This window comes from Lampris incognitus, chromosome 8 (assembly GCF_029633865.1).
Source record: "Lampris incognitus isolate fLamInc1 chromosome 8, fLamInc1.hap2, whole genome shotgun sequence".
NCBI lineage: Eukaryota > Metazoa > Chordata > Actinopteri > Lampriformes > Lampridae > Lampris > Lampris incognitus.
The window spans coordinates 20,234,005-20,253,017 of NC_079218.1; the positions used below are offsets into that span (position 1 = coordinate 20,234,005).

The 19,013-nt window shown below is 43.1% G+C and overlaps 1 protein-coding gene across 1 annotated transcript in view; it reads right to left on the minus strand.

Moving 5' to 3' along the window:
• cfap54 (cilia and flagella associated protein 54) overlaps positions 1-19,013 on the minus strand; it is a 93,363-nt gene that overhangs the window by 21,702 nt on the left and 52,648 nt on the right. The window contains exons 33-44 of the mRNA XM_056284230.1: positions 17,943-18,078; positions 15,429-15,588; positions 15,010-15,219; positions 14,636-14,839; positions 10,032-10,119; positions 9,626-9,796; positions 3,993-4,059; positions 3,568-3,753; positions 3,376-3,462; positions 3,147-3,266; positions 2,363-2,410; positions 1,729-1,870 (exon numbers count right to left, since the gene is read on the minus strand). Of these exons, the coding sequence (XP_056140205.1) occupies positions 1,729-1,870; positions 2,363-2,410; positions 3,147-3,266; positions 3,376-3,462; positions 3,568-3,753; positions 3,993-4,059; positions 9,626-9,796; positions 10,032-10,119; positions 14,636-14,839; positions 15,010-15,219; positions 15,429-15,588; positions 17,943-18,078 (1,619 nt within the window). The remainder of the gene's footprint in view (positions 1-1,728; positions 1,871-2,362; positions 2,411-3,146; positions 3,267-3,375; positions 3,463-3,567; positions 3,754-3,992; positions 4,060-9,625; positions 9,797-10,031; positions 10,120-14,635; positions 14,840-15,009; positions 15,220-15,428; positions 15,589-17,942; positions 18,079-19,013) is intronic.

Consider the following 19,013-nt stretch of genomic DNA (forward strand, 5'->3'; position numbering starts at 1 on the left):
TTGTAACTAGTCAACGGTTACCACAATTTACATATGAAACCGATCGCTGTTGTTGGTCGTTATGTTACTGTACTGTTTATAAGGGTGGGGATACCGTCAGTCAGTCAAGACTGAAGAGGTCACTGGTTTCCTCCCACCATCCAAAAGACATGCATGTTAGGGCTAATACTCCAGTCTGTGCCCCTGGCCAAGGCAATGGAAAGAAGAACTGGAGTTGTTCCCCGCGCGCTGCAGCTGCCCACTGCTCCTATACAATAGGATGGGTGAAATGCATCTTCTTCTTTCTTCTTTCTCTCTTCTTAGATGAGTGATGAAACATTTCTCTCAATAAACATTGTGCCCAGATGAACTGATTCAACTTTCTGTGATTTTCTTACCTGGATTCTTGAGCATGCATAAATGCACTCAACATATTCTATGTATTTGTATTATGTGGGTTCTAGTTTTGCATTTTTAGATGTTTTAGATAATGTTTTTTCAATCATCATACATAATATTTCATGGAACACATCCAACTTCAAATCTGCCTTACAGTTAAGGTATGATTCTCTTTGCTGGCACCCACAAATACATAAATTTGACTTGGCAAATCACGCCACCACTTTGAACACACATTAACACACAACACTTTGGGGGTTTTGAAGTCCAGCAAAAAAAGGTACTCCATTATTACTAATTTTTTTTCTTTGGATTTTTTTTCTCCCCTCTTCTCCCCAATTGCATCTGGCCACCATCCCACTCTTCCGCCACTCTACCCCCTCCACCAATCCAGAGAGAGCTGCAGACTACCACATGCCTCCTCCGATACATGTGGAGTCACCAGCCGCTTCTTTTTACCTGACAGTGAGGAGTTTTGCCAGGGGGACGAAGTGCGTGGGAGGATGACGCTATTACCCCAGTTTCCTCTCCCCCTTGAACAGGCGCCCCAACCAACCAGAGGAGGAGCTAGTGCAGCGACTAGGGCACACACCCACATCTGGCTTCCCATCCGCAGACATGGCCAATTGTGTCTGCAGGGACGTCCGACCAAGCTGGAGCTCCAGTAACACGGGGAATCAAACTGGCAATCTCCGTGTTGGTAGGCAACGGATTAGACCGCCACGCAACCTGAACACGAAGTTTTACTCAGCTGTTAATTTAATTCAAAGATACTAGTATACAATATTAGACACACATTTTTTTTTAGTTTTTTTTTTTTGTGTGCCATTTTCCACCTTTATTAGGTAGTGATAGTCGAGAGAGACAGGAACGGCAGGGGAGAGAGAGGGGATGACATTCAGCAAAGGGCTCAGGCCGGATTCTGCGGTAAGGACTCAGCCTTATGTGGTATGCTCTCTACCAGGTGAGCCACCGGGGCACCCCTAGACAAAAATCTTTATAAAAAAAATGCAAAGATGAAAAAGACTATCATTGTACTTCTATGTGTGTGAAAAAGTCATGGCCCCAACCATAGTTTCCAGGATGACTCACTAAGTTTTATTAAGCTAAATTTAAGACCTTTAAAGCTTATTAAGTGCCAGGTTGAATAAAAAAAAGACAAGTTTTGCATTTGAATTAAATATGGGAATAAAAACAGATGCATTAAGTATTTTAATACCTCTAATATGGAATTTGAGACTTAAAACAAAATTTGATTGTACTCAAGATCATTTAAGGTTTTGAGTTCGTTGTTCCTCATTCCTGTCATAGATTATTTACAGAGATGAGCTTGAGCACTAGCCAACCAACCTGCCAGAGGAAGTGTATGTATAGTGCTGCTGAGTGCCAGGACCAGCTGAACCCGAGCCAAATTGAATCGCCAGCACAGTGTGGAACCATATAGCAGGTGGACCTCTGGAGCCAGGACACAGTTCACAAGGTCCTCTAAAGCCTTGCCCCAACCACCAAAACCACATATAAATAAATGCATACACAGGACATCAAATATAGATTCAGAAATTCTGCAAACTGTAGTTGCTGTGAAATTCAAATATTCTGCACAAATTTAGAAGCAAATTCCATTGCAAGCTAGAAGTGCATTTCAGCACTTTTAGATTGCAATAACGTTTGCTTCTAAATTATTGATACATAAATAGGTAATGTGTGTTTAAACAATAAACAGGTTTTTATTGTTTTAAGTTTTTTACTAATAGCCCAATCATCTCCACACTAAAAATAATATAAAACAAATAAACGAATTCCCCACAAACTCAATGCAGAAAAAAAGTATTTCTGATAGACTGGCAGACCCTCTCACTGTTTCCTTCCTTGTTATGAAAATAAGGTTCGACTTTTGGTTGATCTTTGTGTTACAAACCTAGCTTCCAATTAAAAATACAATCTTCAGCCAATTTAAATCTTAAAAATGCTCTACAACACATACCTGAAAGTTTTCCAGTAGAGGCTTGTTGCTGTAGAACGTCCTCACAGGCTACAGGGTATTGTGGTAAACACGAGTCAAAGCACAGAAATAACATTCAGTTTGCACACACCAGTGTGCCCATTACATATATTTAAACACTGCATTTATCAAACACAATGTAAGAACCAACACTGCATAATATTCCTTTTTTTTCCCATTCCATTATCCAAACAGCTTATCCTGCTCTCAGGGTCGCGGGGATGCTGGCGTCTATCCCAGCAGTCATTGGGTGGCGGGCGGGGAGACACCCTGGACAGGCCTCCAGACCATCACAGGCACTGCATAATATTTCTCAGTTTAATGGTAACCCTCCATTATGCTGGTGCAGACATAGCACTTGGAGGTAACACCTTGGCAACACCCACTTGCAAGAGAGCCAGCACAATTTTCTTTCAATTTGTTTAAATTGGAAAACAAAACGGCAATCTCCCTATAATGAAGCTATATCTACAATGCAGTGGCCCACTACAATGATATCAAAATGCCACCTGATCTCAACTGTACTCTGGGTTCCCAAGGTAACGATGCTACCAGAAACATCAATAGCACAGCAAGAAACTACACAGAGCTGCAAATTCATTATACATTCAATAAAAACCATCATAAAGATGTCAAGGCTAGTTTATCAGGAATTTAACAATGTATTGCCTAAAAGTATCTGTCAACAATAACAAAGAGCCCCGCCTGATCATTTTATGAGAGAACAAAGGACAAAAGAGATAGTCTTTGAATGTTCTGTATGTACCTGGGGTTTGCTCACGTGGATGTGGTATCCATGATGCAGAAAGACCCCTTTCCCTTGCGTGATGTCACTTAGCTCCTTTAAAGCCTCAGCAAACAGACTCAGCTCAGTCAGAGCACGCATCTGTAGACATTACACATACACAAATATGTTATAATCTACAAAACAAATATGCAGATGAAAAGTTACTTAAAATGGAGCATGGGCAACACACACACAAAGAATGACAGACCTTCAATATTTTGGCTTCAACAGTCCGTTGTATATCTCTGCACACAGTCCCCACAAAGTGCAGGTAGAGGGCAACGAGAGGCAGCAACTGCAATGTTGTGTGGTGAGTGGGGAAAAAAATCAAATCATTGCACCCTGCAATTCAAAATGATAAGTGGAAAAACTATGTCTGCGTTTCTATGTATGTGTGTACCTTGATGTAGTGCCCTGCTGTGTAGAGCCAGTAGCAAAGGAAGTTGAGGCTGGTTACAGTAGTGCCCAGGTGAGCTCTATGTGTTTCAGAGAACATGTCCACTCCAGGGAGCAGTTCATCTTCAATGCTGTAGGAGGCGTAGTGCAGATCGCTCAGGGGGTGAGGTAGTGAGCTATACAGAAGACACTGGGGAAGGGGTCAAACACATGCAAACATATTTGAAGGCACATGTATGTGCACACACACACACACACACACACACACACACAAAGCTATATGCAGTAACTTGGGGCACTGACATCCCCAACAATCAATTACTAGCAAAGTAAGTAAAAGCAAAATGAGTGTTGTTAAAAATAGTATCAGTAACATCTCAATTTTCTGCAAGTTTTGGGAATATCCAGCACAGCTGTTGTGACCGTTACCTTAAAGAGGTGAGCGGACAAGAGACAGCATTTGGTCCGCTGGCTTATGTCTGATGTCAAGACGTACCTGGATATCAACACATTGAGGCAAAAAACAAAAACAAAAACACACGCGGCTGTGAGGACACTGTGGCCTCTGGTGTTGGCAACATTTAATTGAGTTGTGTCAATCTCCTTTAAAAAGTAGGCTTCTCTTCTTGAAAGTCTTCAACTCAAATGTATTACTATATAGGTTATATGAGTGAGTGTGTGGGTTTACATATGTGTACTTCTATAGTTATATACACTGATGAGCCAAAACATTATGACCCCTCACAAGTGAAATGACTAGTCAAGTCAAGTCAATTTTATTTGTATCGCCCAATATCACAGATTACAAATTTGCCTCAGCGGGCTTTACAGCAATACAACATTCTGTCCTTAGACCCTCACATCAGATAAGGAAAAATTCCCTAAAAAAAAATCCCCTTTAACACGGAGAAAAAATAGGAAGAAACTTCAGGGAGAGCAACAGAGGAGGGATCTCTCTCCTAAGACAGACAGAGTTGCAATCAAGGTTGTGTGTACAGAATAAAATACAATTTACATAATGCAGTGTACTGTTAGCCCCCCCCCCCCGGTTCAAGGACAGTTGTTTCCTCTTCACATAGATGGCCTCTTTGACTACTGAGCATGCATAAAGACATACATGGGAGAAGACACAGGAGAAGACATCAATCAGAGAGAGCGAAAGACATGAGAGAAAAGAGAACAGTTGCAATAGTCAATAAATCATATATTATTATATATTTCTTTTGATTATAATGTTAGTAATCTCCAAACAAGGGCACAAGTCAAGGTCTGGGTAGATTAAATGGGAAACGAAATCAATTGTTGTAATCAATATGTTGGATGCAGGAGAAATGGGCAGGAGTAAAGGCCTGGGCGACTTTGACAAGGGCTAAATTGTTATGGCCAGACGACTGGGTCAGAGCATCTCTGAAACAACAAGTCTTGTGGGGTGCTCTCAGTTAGCAGTGGTGAGGGCCTACCAACAGTGGTCCAAGGAGGGACAAATTACAGAAGTCACAGAAAATTTTGATGATGGCTACGGAAGGAATTTGTCACAACACAGTGCTTCGCAACCTGCTGCATATGGGGCTGCGGAGCCACAGACTGGTCAGAGTTCCCATGATGAGGCCTGTCCACCATTAAAAGTCCCTACAATGGGCACGCGAGCATCAGAACTGGACCTTGGAGCAGTGGAAGAAGGTCACCTGGTTCAATGGCCCTGTACATGTAACGCCATTTAGCTGGAGAAGTGATGGCACCAGGATGCACTGTGGGGAGACGACAAGCTGATGGACGAAGGGTGATGCTCTGGGAAATGTTCTGCTGGGAAACCCTGGGTTTAGCCATTCATACTGGGTGGCACTGTAGCCCAGTGGTTAGAACTGTTGCCTCATAGCAAGAAGGTCAGGGGTTTAAACCCGAGGCCATCCCAGATCCTTTCTGTGTGGAGTTTGCATGTTCTCCCCATGTCTGTGAGGGTTTCCTCCAGGTGCTCTGGTTTCCTTCCACCATCAAAAGACATGCATGTTATGGTTAATACGCCAGTCTCTGCCCCATCAAAAAGACATGCACATTAGGGTTAATACTACTCTCTGTGCCCCTGACTGAAGCATGGCAAGATGAACTAGAGTTGGTCCCTGGGCGCTGCATGGTGGCTGCCCACTGCTCCTAGCTACACAGCTAGGATGGGTTAAATGCAGAGCATGAATTTCCCCACAAGGATTAATATATCAAATCTGACCAAGGCAATAGGAAAAAGAACTGGAGTTGGTCCCCAGGCGCTGCAGCTGCCCACTGCTCCTATACAACTGGATGGGTTAAATGCAGAAAACAAATTTATTATATTGGACTTCTGTGCAAGTCATGGATTGGCCATAACAAACACCATGTTCAAACATAAGGTAGTTCATAAGTGCACTTGGTACCAGAACACCTTAGGCCGAAGATTGGTGATAGACTTTGTGGTCGTATCATCAGATCTGCGGCCGTATGTTTTGGACACTTGGATGAAGAGAGGAGCAGAGCTGTCAACTGATCACCACCTGGTGGTGAGTTGGATCAGATGGCGGGGAAGGTTGCTGGACAGACCTGACAAACTCAAACGTGTAGTGAGGGTGAACTGGGAATGTCTGGCAGAGGCCCCTGTCCATGAGGTCTTCAACTCCCACCTCCGGAAGAAGTTCTCATGTATCCTGAGGGAGGCTGGGGACATGGAGTCTGAGTGGGCCATGTTCAAAGCCTCTATTGCAGATGCGGCAGGGGGAAGCTGTGGTCATAAGGTCATCGGTGCCTGTCGAGGTGGCAACCTAAGAACCTGCTGGTGGACACCGGCGGTGAGGGAAGCCGTCAGGCTGAAGAAGGAGGCCTTTTGGGCTTGGTTGGCCCAGGGGTCTCCTGGAGCAGTAGACAGGTACCGGAAGGCCAGAAGGGCTGCGGCTTCGGCGGTCACAGAAGCAAAAACTCGGGTGTGGGAGGAGTTTGGCGAGGCTATAGAGGAGGACTTTCGGTTGGCCTCAAGGAAGTTCTGGCAAACCATCCGGCAACTCAGGAAAGGGAAGCAGGGCTTGACTCAGGCTGTGTTTAGCCGGGGAGAGGAACTGTTGACCCGGCCTGGGGAAGTGGTTGAGCAGTGTAAAGAACACTTTGAGGAGCTCCTGAACCTGGCTGATATGTACTCAGTGGAGGAGGTAGAGTCTGAAGACTCAGGGGAAGCCCCACCCATATCCCTGGCAAAGGTCTCTGAGGTAGTTAAGAAGCTCCTTGGTGGCAAGGCGCCGGGTGTGGATGAGATTCACCCTGAGATGCTGAAGGTTCTGAACATTGTTGGTCTGTCTTGGCTGACATGCCTCTTCAGTGTCGTGTGGAGGTAAGGGACAGTACCTTTGGAGTGGCAGACTGGTGTGGTGGTTCCCATATTTAAAAAGGGGAACCGGAGGGTGTGCTCCAATTATAGGGACATCACATTGCTCAGCCTCCCTGGGAAAGTCTACTCTAGGGTGCTGGAAAGGAGGCTCTGACCAATTGTTGAACCTCAGATCCAGGAGGAAAAATGCGGATTCTGTCCTGGCCGTGGAACAACGGACCAACTCTTTACCCTTGCGGCAGTGCTGAGGGTAGCATGGGAGTTTGACCAGCTAGTCTACATGTGTTTTGTGGACTTGGAGAAGGCATACAACCATGTACCCCGGGGCACTCTGTGAGGGTTATTGCGGGAGTATGGGGTACCGGGGCAGTTGCTGTAAGCCATCTGGTCCTTGTATAACCAAAGTGAGAGCAGTGCCCGCATTCTTGGCACAAAGTCAAACACATTTTCGCTGGGTGTCGAACTCCACCAAGGTTGTCCCTTGTCTCTGATTCTGTTTGTGATATTCATGGACAGGATCTTAAGGCACAGCCAAGGTGAGGAGTGTGTCCATTTTGAGAACCTCAGAATTGCATCTCTGCTCTTTGCAGATGATGTGGTTTTGTTGGCATCATCAGAACGTGACCTCCAGCATGCACTGGGGCGGTTTGTAGCTGAGTATGAAATGGCTTGGATGAGAGTCAGTACCTACAAGTCTGAGGCCATGGTTCTCTACCGGAAAATGGTGAATTGCTCCCTCCGGGTTGGGGCTGAGTTGTTGCTCCAAGTGAAGGAGTTCAAGTATATCGGCGTCTTGTTCATGAGTGAGGATAGAATGGAGTGGAAGATGGACAGGCTGATTGGTGCAGCATCAGCAGTAATGCGGACATTGTATCGGACTGTTGTGGTGAAGAGGGAGCTGAGCTGGAAGGCAAAGCTCTGAATTTACCAGTCAATCTTTGTTCCAGCCCTCACCTATGGTTATGAGCTTTGATTGTGACCGAAAGGGTGAGATCGCGGATACAAGCAGCTGAAATGAGTTTCCTCCGTATGGTGTCTGGACTCGGTCTTAGAGAAAGGGTGAGGAGCTCAGACATCCGGAGGGAGCTTGGAGTAGAGCCGCTGCTCCTTTGCGTCGAAAGGAGCCAGTTGAGGTGGTTCAGGCATCTTATTAGGATGCCTCCTGGGCGCCTTCCTTTGGAGGCTTACCAGGCACGGCCCACTGGGGGAGGCACTGGGGTAGACTCAGAACTCGCTGGGGGGACTACATGTCCAATCTGGTCTGGGAACACCTTGGGATCCCCAGGAGGAGCTGAAGGGCGTTGCTGTGGAAAGGGATGTCTGGAGTGCCCTACTTAGCTTGCTGCCACCACGACCCAACTCAGGAGAAGCGGCTGAAGATGAATGAATGAATGACATTCATTATAAGAATACAATTCATTGTAAAGTACAATGACAAAATAAAGTGGCTTTCTTCTTCTTTAATCTAGGCACTTCAATAATCTAGACACTTCACTAATTAATAGTTATAGGCCCATATCAAATCTCACGTTTCCTAGTAAAATAATTGAAAAAGCTGTTTTCCAGCAGCTCAAAAACTTTTTTGCACTAAACAGTTTTGATGATTTTATACACAGCCTCCATGCCGCCTGTGTACAAAATATGATATATAAATGAAGTTGCCTTGCCTTGCCTTCTTTCTTCATGTGGATGTCAATTGGACATGCTCAATCTACCTAAACATGCATGATCTGATATCACTGTGTTGGTGTTTTTCCACGACATCATAATAAATGTTACTCCAAGACCATTATTGCAATGGACCAATCACATAGCTGTGATGTCGTGCCTTTGCAACACGGGGAAAAAAGACCAGAAAAATATCAAAGTTAACATAACTTAACCCTCAACCTAACCCTAACCTTAGCTGATTGCTAACATAACCTAACCGATAGCTAACCCATGCTAACCTACAACCTAATCCCACAACCACCTTTTCCCCCTCCGAGTCGCAAAGGCATGACAGCACAACAACGTGTTTGGTCAGTTGCAATGATGGTCCTGGAGCAACATTAATTAAATCAAACAACACCAACATGGCGATATCAGTTATACCACCTAAAAATTGTTACAGACCAGGTACACCACTTCATGGCAATGGTATTCTCTGATGGCAGTAGCCTCTTTCAGCAGGATAATGAGCCCTGCCACACTGAACAAATAGTTTGGGAATGGTTTGAGGAACATGATGAAGTGTTCAAGGTGCTGCCCTGGCCTCCAAATTCTCCAGATCTCAATCCGATTGAGCATCTGTGGGATGTGCTGGACCGACAAGTTCGATCCATGGTGGCTCCACCTTGTAACTTACAGGACCGGAAGGATCTGCTGCTAATATTTTGGTGCCAAATACCACAGGACACCTTTGGGGGTCTTGTAGAGTCCTGCCTAGGTGGGTCGGCGTTGTTTTGGCAGCACACAGAGGACCAACAGCACATTAGGCAGGTGGACATAATGTTTCGGCTCATCAGTGTATATGCATGCAAGTGCACATAACAGGGAAATCTCTCACTCTCTCTTCTTAATTATTTTATTTTTTGTGATATATTCTATTTCTGCTTTTGGAAGATATACCTAAAGAATGTTTCAAGTATGCCTCTGTTGACTAAGCCATACTATATCATTTAATAACCCCTCTCTGACATTTGCTATTACACTAGCACACCATAATAGTGGTGCCTACTGTGCAATCTTTGCGGTGAGCACAGCTGCCTGTAGACAGCCCCAAATCCCAGCCAGCTTCAAGGTTTGTTGTGGGGAAGCACTCCCCCAAGACACACCGTCCCATTTCTCGAACACACCTGAGCTCAGCAGGGCACAATCTAAAGCTTTGCACCAGTATGAGTGAGCTGCCCTGGGAGTTAGACACATACATACATACATAGGAAATAAATCACTTCAGCTAAATAGAGGTTGTATGAAACATTTTAAAACTCTAACAGCATTTTATTCAATTTCTACCACGTTATGGCATGAAAATACACACATTACAACTGAGGGCATTGATTCACACGAAATACAAATGAACAAACAAACTCAGACACACAAATGCGTGCACACATACACAAACACCCTCTGGGGATTTTTACCGTGTGTTTCCATTGTAGAACTGCATGTTTCCCATGTCATGCAGCACCTGGACTCTGAGGGAGTCATGACGGTTGGCCTGGAGACACTCTGAGGGAAGGGTAAATCAATATCGAGGATGGGGGGTGAGAGGTTGACAGTGGATGTGAAGGTAAGGCAGGTATAGAGTAAGCTTGATAGTTTTCCTTCTAATGTGAATTCTACAGAGATACTGAGTCTAATATTACTTTTGGATGAATAGGACAAAAGTTTTAAATCCCACTTGAGTAACTCTTTCTAATCCTATCTGACTAAAAGTGTGTTTTCTTTCAGACAACCTGTCAAAATTACCTGCAGCATGGTGTTGAACCACCACATCAACATAATGTGGTTCCACTGCTCCTAATGTATTATCCTTCTGCCATTCAAATTTACGATTAAGACATGATTTTGCAATTTTATTGTTGACAAAAAAATACACACAGCTAACAGGCTCTGCAGGGAATGTCCTCTAGGTATGGTAAGATAAAGTTATGTCACATTTTAAGATAACACTTTATCAGTCCCCATGGGGAAATTTGATTTCTGCAGCAGCCGGTAAGAACAAAACAGAATTGGTATAGTACTTAAAAGAATAAAGACTTAAAAACAAGAGGTAAAATCCAGCTAAAATAGATCATAAATAAAACCGAAACTAAGAATGAACAAGTAAGTGTGACCTTTCACTACTACCAAATATACATATACATAATAGTATGCCCAATGTGAAAGTGTACTCAACATGCAAATAATATTGTGCAAGATACTGATTAGTACTTTGTGATTGTGTCATGGCCACTCCTGAATCTACCCTTGATGTCTTGTCTCCCTAATCTGTCTCTGTGTTGTCTTTCTGTCCAGCAGAGCTCCCCAGTGTCTCCATATTGCCCCCCCCCCCTAGATCCTGGTCCCCTGGGGCCTCATGTATCAATCGTTCCTATAGGCAAATTTGTTCGTACACACCCACAGGATATTTTAGCCTTGAAGTATGTCTCAGAGACGAGTGTAGAACCTGGGTAACCCCTGAATTTAGACATCGATTGGCTAACACTGATGTCTTTGCAGGCCTGGGTGATTGCTCATTGCAAGAGGTAGACTATCCATAGTTTTCAGTCATGTGACAGTGGCGGGCAAAAAAAAGTTTCAGCATGGCAGCCAACAGTGGAAACTCCATAGAGCAGCAGCACAGACCTGTCAATTTTCCAGCTGTTCCAAGCAATGACTATTTGGATCACCTTACGAATGAGGAAAAACAAATATATATTAACAAACTACAAGTTTTGGGCACTTGCAATCCATATACAGCACCCGCCGCAGTATTTCAGTCTCTAAAAACAGCGAAGTCCCTGCCAGAGCTCCAATTTGGTGATGTTTACATATATCTTGTGGAGAATCCCTCTCCTTACACTGCCGCCAGGATGAAAGAATAAACAATATAAAAAAAACTAGCCATATACAGCTAGTTTTTTTTTTTACTTAAAAAGAAAAAAAAGAAAAAATGCACTGATCTTTTATCTTTTATATAGGTCTATGTCTTCACACAATGATAGACGGAGTACCCCTTTTCATTTCACTGCATGTTTTACCTTGTATTTCTGTGCATGTGACAAATAGAGTACTTGAACTTGAAAGCTTACAAAAGTACAGACAGTTATATGTATTTTCATTCTGGATGGGTCAATAATGCTGCTGTTTGAGAAGTGTTTTGCCTGCCAGGTGGGCGTTCCAATATGAATGTGATGTCAAGTGAAAACTATGAATAGATGTTAGGAGGAAGGAATTACAAATAACCATCATGCTTTGCTACTGACTGTCAGACAATCTAAAAAATTCCATGGGTGTGTAAGAACAAATTTGCCCATGGTAACGATTGACACATGAGGCCCCTGGTCCCTCATGCCACTATGGCTGTTTATAGTATATTCATTAGTCCCTTATGTATTTTAGTCTTGTTGTCAGTCAGTCTATTGCTTGTTGATGTGCTCTACATACAAAAGGTGCTAGTACTTCTGTGTTATTCCAGTCTACTTAGTCTGGTTCAGTGAACCTTTGCACATTGCCTTGAAAAACTTTCAGTAACCTTGTATTTGTCTTTGCATATCTGCCTGTCTGTGTGTGTGCATGCTTCTAGGTCTACCATTATTGAACTTCTTACAGATTGTATTTTAAGGCCATGGACTAAAGGATCCCTTTCTGATGAGGAATAAGTACTCTAAGGAACACATTGCATTGCATGACAGCTCCACTTTCCAAATAAATACAATGTTCTTTGGGTGATTAAGATTGCATACAAGCTATTAAGAACCGCTAAACACACTCATAAACATGTGTTTAAATTTTTAAAGAGGTTAAATTTCATTTTGCAATGTGCACTTATTTTGTTTTTTTTTTGTGTGGTTTTTTTGCTTAAATATTGTGGCCTTTAATTAATCTTTATTTAAAGCAAAGATCCTGTAGCCTGCACCTCCTACCGCTCAATAAGCTTGTTAAAAGTTGACTAAATTGTTATCAAAACTGCTGGTGCTATGCCTGGAATCTATTCTCCCATCTATTATCTCTTTGGACCAAACAGGGTTTATTCGAGATAGGCATTCCTTCACCAACCTTAGATGCCTGTTTAATACAATCTATATTGTCTCCAACTCTAATACCCATGAAGCTTTGATATCTTTAGATGCCAAGAAGGCATTTGATAGAGTGGAGCACCCTTTTATACTTTACAGAGGTTTGGTTTTGGGAGAAATTTTATTTCTTGGATTAAGCTACTCTACTCCGCTCCACAAGCCTCAGTCAGGACAAATAATATTCAATCATATTATTTTTTGCCTCTATCGCTCTACAAGACAAGGTTGTCCTTTGAGTCTGTTATTATTTGCAGTCGCCATTGAACCCCTTTCGATAGCGCGCCGATCTAACCCCTATATTACAGGCATATTTAGTGATGGAATAGTATTGAAGGTCCCCTTTATGCAGATGACCTCCTTTTATATGTTTCCAGCTTGCCTATTTCTGTCCCTGCTGCCCCTGCTACTCTTCAATCATTTGGTCAAATATCTGGATACAAATTTAACTTAAACAAGAATGAGATATTTCCTATTAATACAGCTGCTAAGAATTATTCTCTACACAACTTACCCTTTAAAATTGCCGAACATAGTTCTACATATCTTGGGAGTCCATATTACACACAAATTTGAAGACCTCTACAAAGCTAACTTTGCCCCCTTATTGACCCGAATCCGAGAAGACTGTGAACGTTGGTGTGTGCTCAATCTTTCTTTAGTTGTGTGAGTCAGTTCTGTTAAAATTAATATTATTCCTCGATTCTTCTACTTGTTGCAATGCATACCGCTTTTCCTTCCTCAGACCTCCTTCCATAAAGTGGATAGTCAGATCTTGGAGTTTATCTGGAAAAAGAAGGCTCCTAGGCTGCATAAACATTATTTGCAAAGGCCTAGGCAACTTGGAGGGCTGGCTTTACCGAATGTCAGGTTCTATTATTGGGAAGCCAACATTAGAATTTTTAAATACTGGCTTCAATATGAGGCCTTTTCAATATGAGGAAGTTTGGACAGAGATTTTAGAACAAATACATGGATCATCTATTTATGAAAGACATGGTCTTATTCAGTGTAAAGTGGTACACTGTACTTACTACACTAAGGCTCGGTTGGCTAAGGTTTATGACGGTGTATCACCAGCCTGTGATAGGCATCAGCAATCCCCTGCAAACCTCATACACATTTTGGCTTTGCCCATCCCTACAAAATTACTAGACAGACATGTTCAATACCCTGTCAGAGATAATTTGGGAAAAAATAGAACCAAATGCTCTTGGTGCTTTGTTTAGGGTCTCCATCCCATCGCCTTCCCTCTCTAAATCCAAAAAAATGTTTTGGCTTTTGGAAATCAACTGTAGCTCCCTCTCATACCCACTGGATAAGAGACATCCTCTATTTTCTTAGATTAAAAAAAAAACAGATTTTCATTAAGTGGTTCCTCCAATAAATTTGGGAAAATATAGGGTCCGTTCTTTCAAATTGTTCAGAAAATTAATTTCCAATGTATCCCTGATTGAGGCAGCTCTTATGGCTTAGATGGGTGTTAATATTGATTTTGCTGTGACGTGGGTGATGTGCCGCTGCACTGACTACCGGTCTATTATTGACAGTTTATTATTGGTTGACTGATGGTTTTTTTCCCCTTTTCCCTTCCTTTTTTTTCTTTTTGTTGTTTGTTTATGGTTGTGTTGTTTGTTTGTTTTGTTGGTTTCTGTGGATTGTTGGGGTGTTTAGCAATGGGTAAATTGTCACTTTTTTGTGGTGTGTCTTTGTAAAGGGAATGTATACTTTTTACTCTTTGTGAATGCGCTGATGACACAGGTGTTTTTTGTTTTTTTTGCAAATCCTAATAAAATTAAAAAAAATATAGTGGCCTTTATGCTTTCATTGTGTACTTCAATGATTGAAGGAGTGGTATATCATGTTGTAACAGAGTTCATACACAGCTAATAGCCATACAGTGAGAGATCTTCCCAACAGTATCTGTGTGTGTGCGTGTGTGCATGTGCGTGTGCATGGATTCTTACTAATGGAGGTGGAATATGCAGTAATGACATTATTTATGTAGTTGGGACTGATAGGGAAGCTGTACAGAGCCTTTGGTGTGCTATAATCTTCCTCCATCAGGTACTGAGGCTGGAAGACTAGAGCAGAAGTAACCATGGGACTGATTTCAACCTGGTGTGAAGACTGGACAGCAATGCTCCCGTGATTAAATTGCACCTCAGAGGCTATGGGGGGACAATACATGAATACAAACACATATTAGTTTTAAACTCAAAGTCATCTGTGTATTTCTATCTTAAAGTGTGTGTGTGTGTGTGTGTGTGTGTGTGTGTGTGTGTGTGTGTGTGTGTGTGTGTGTGTGTGTGTGTGTGTGTGTGTGTGTGTGTGAACTCACAGAGCTGTGTATGTGCTAGTAACAACTGCAGGAGTGATTGGCTGTGCTGGAAGGTCCGCAAATAAAGTTGTCTCCCCTCAAGAGCTTTATGGTAACATTGCAGTGTGTCTTCAACATCCAGGGGGACGCACACAAGAGACATTGATCGCTGCTTCTCTGCACCACAGATATGAAAGACATATGCACAAATCCACAAGCATGTGTACACACCTAAAACACACTAAAACATGCAGGCACTCTCAGCAATTTAGCAGTAATTGAAACCAAACCATAAACTCCATTCTACCATTTTTATAGGACGCATTAATTTTGATAAGTTGGTGTTTTCTTGTACAGTAATCATTAATCCTTTTCATAAAATCCTAGTTCTGTACAAAAGGGACTGACTGGTCGTGGAAATGATTGATGACTGTACAAACCATGATGCTCGTCTATGCCGAGGTTTGTGTGGTTCTTCCACTGGGGGTTGTGGTGGGAGTCTGTATCCCCTGGAGTGGTACTATTTAGACTGGAAGAGGCATTTGGGGGAGGGGCCCAACCACTCAGCAGCTGATGGCCCGCATAGCTCCTGTTAGTAACCTGACAATTATATAAGCATGCAAGCACACGTATGCATACATACACAGAGAGCGAGAGAGAGAGCGAGAAAGAGAGAGATTAACACAATACTTTAATAAAATGTTTTTAAAAAGTTACAAAACAATAATAAACAGGATAAAAACCTTCACGGTCACTAACATAAGATTCACAAAATCTAAATCATTTCAGTACACTCCCAAAGATCAGCTCATCATCATCATCATCATCGAGCGAGAGAGAGAGAGAGAGAGAGAGAGAGAGAGAGAGAGAGAGAAACTAAGATAATTAGCAGAATAGCAGGAGTTTTGTTTTGGCCTCCTCAACCCAGTGTTCATAGTAGTACTACCAACACACATTGAATAGAAATAACCTTGAGCAGTTTTGCTTCTCTTCACTTTAGGGTGATCAAATATCCCTAGAATTACTCAAAAGCCATTTGAGCTGTTTTGATCACTCCTGCACTGTTGCACCAGTGATGAATGCAACTGCAAAACAACTGAACTGAATAAAATGACAACCGAGCTCTTCCTTCAGAAGACAACTGCATATATACTGCTCAAAAAAATAAAGGGAACACCTAAAAACACAATATAGACCTCGATGAATGAAATATTTCAGCTGAAAATCTTTATTTATTAGACAGAGGAATGTGTTTAGAGCAAAATAACCTAAGAATGATCAATGGAAATCAAAATCATTAGCCCATTAAGGTCTGGATTCAGAATCATACTCAAAATCAAAGTGGAAAATGAGAACATAGGCTGATCCAACTTCTGTGGAAATTCTTCAAGACGATTCAAAATGAGGCTCAGTAGTGTGTGTGGCCTCCACGTGCCTGTATGCACTCCCTACAACGTCTGGGCATGCTCCTGATGAGACGACGGATGGTCTCCTGAGGGATCTCCTCCCAGACCTGGATCAGGGCATCGGTCAACTCCTGGACAGTCTGTGGTGCGACATCGCGTTGGCGGATGGTACGAGACATGATGTCCCAGAGGTGCTCGATTGGATTCAGGTCTGGGGAACGTGCAGGCCAGTCCATAGCATCAATGCCCTCGACATACAGGAACTGCTGACACACTCTGGCCACATGAGGACGAGCATTGTCATGCATGAGCAGGAACCCAGGGCCCACTGCACCAGCATATGGTCTGACAATGGGTCTGAGGATCTCATCCCGGTACCTAATGGCAGTCATGGTACCTCTGGCTAGCACGTAGAGGTCTGTGCGGCCCTCCAAGGATATGCCTCCCCAGACCATCACTGACCCACCGCCAAACCGGTCATGCTGGAGGATGTTGCAGGCAGCAGAACGTTCTCCACAGCGTCTCCAGACTCTCTCACATCTGTCACATGTGTTCAGTGTGAACCTGCTCTCATCTGTGAAGAGCACAGGGCGCCAATGGCGAATCTGCCAACCAAGATGTTCTCTGGCAAAGGTCAATCGGGCTGCACGGTGTTGGGCTGTGAGCACAGGCCCCAATTGTGGACGTCGGGCCCTCATACCATCCTCATGCATTCTGTTTCTCACTGTTTGAGCAGAAACCTGCACATTAGTGGCCTGTTGAAGGTCGTTTTGTAGGGCTCCGGCAGTGCTCCTCCTGTTCCTCCTTGCACAAAGGACCAGATAGCGGTCCTGCTGCGGGGTTGTTGTCCTCCTGCGGCCCCCTCCACGTCTCCTGGTGTACTGGCCTGTCTCCTGGTACCTCCTCCATGCTCTGGACACTGTGCTGGGAGACACATCAAATCTTCTTGCCACAGCACGCATTGATGTGCCATCCTGGATGAGCTGCACTACCTGAGCAACTTCTGTAGGTTGCAGATACCGCCTCATGCCACCTCTAGTGGTGAGGGCACTAGCAAAATGAAAAACTAACCAAAGATCGGCCAGAAAAGATGAGGACAGGCAAATGATCTGTGGCCACCACCTGCAAATCCATTCCTTTTATAGGGGTTGTCTTGCAAATTGTCTAATTTCCACCTGGTGGAAATTAGACAATTTACCAACAGGTGAAATTGATTCACAAATCAGTGTTGCTTCCTAACTGGACAGGTTGATATCTCAAAAGTGTGATTGACTTGGAGCTACATTGCATTGCTTATGTGTTCCCTTTATTTTTTTGAGCAGTGTAGTTTGGTAAGCCAAATACACTCTTTTCACAGAAGTTGGGTCCAAGTTGTCCAGCATCTTCTAGTCTAACAGTTTGCCAGCAGACCCAAGAGCGGGTCTTGAGCCACTGCCCACTGCTCCTAGTGGCACAGCTAGGATGGGTTAAATGCAGAGAGGAATTTCCCCATGGGGAATAATACATAGAATACCAAGATGTGATAGTATGTGTCTGTGGACATGTTACCTCTTCCCCAGTTACTCTTTGCATCTTAGTGTGGTGTGGTTGTGGGACTGGAGGTCCTCCAAAGGAGCTAATCCTATCAAGCAGCCTTTGCTGTGCATGGACCAGAAGAGGATTTACCATCAATATGTAGCGTTCTCTGTGAAAGAAAGATGGGCAAATAGACAATCAGGCAGACACAAACACACATGCACATACTCACTCATACACATATTGCTCTCTACAGATAAGTTTTGTAAGTCACTCTGTGATTCCCACACAGCTTAATGAGCAAAAATTGTCAAACTGTAAAACGCTCGAAAAAGTAGAATGTATGGGGATATATGCATGGCCACTCATCTCTACCTAGAGAGATGAGAATGTAAACTGCATTTACAGTTTTAACTCAAACATCTTTTTCTACCTGGATGCCACTTTTCACTTTTATTCATTGTTGGATCAGAGCTTGCAAAGCTTAACACAAACATGCTGGAGATTGAGCATTGTTGAGGATGGAGAGAGCAAGCTATTACCCAGGTCATCAACAAGGAACATCTGTGCGTAATGTACCTCTCTCCCTTGTATATGTTTATGTTTCAGTAAGTGCAGGGGGTAGTTGCCTTAAGAGTTAAAGCTACATTATTCAAGTTAGGCAGTAATGGCCTACAATAACAAAGGCTTGATGCCAAAACATCTACTTACTGTCAACCACTATAAATTAACTTGAGTTAATACAAGAGTTTATGCAGAACAAATTGCACCCACTGGCAATTCAATACAACAAGTAGTTTTCCTGCTAGAGCCTCAATAGTTCTGGTACAACTAACCTTCTTTCAGTCTTCTCACATTTCATGTATATGTTTGGTCTCTCAAAATTATCAGCATAAACAGAGGGCTCTTGAACACTAAGGAAGGACCAGTGCTAATTTTGAGTCTTAAGTAGTTTTGAATAGGTTAACGCTTGGCAGTAGACAAAAAATAGACTTTCAGTACGAAGCCTTTGTTAATGTATGCCACTGCAGCTTTACAATACATATTGAAAGCTCCAAGGAAATAATGCTCACAGCAAAAAAAAGTACCACTATTGTGCTAAAC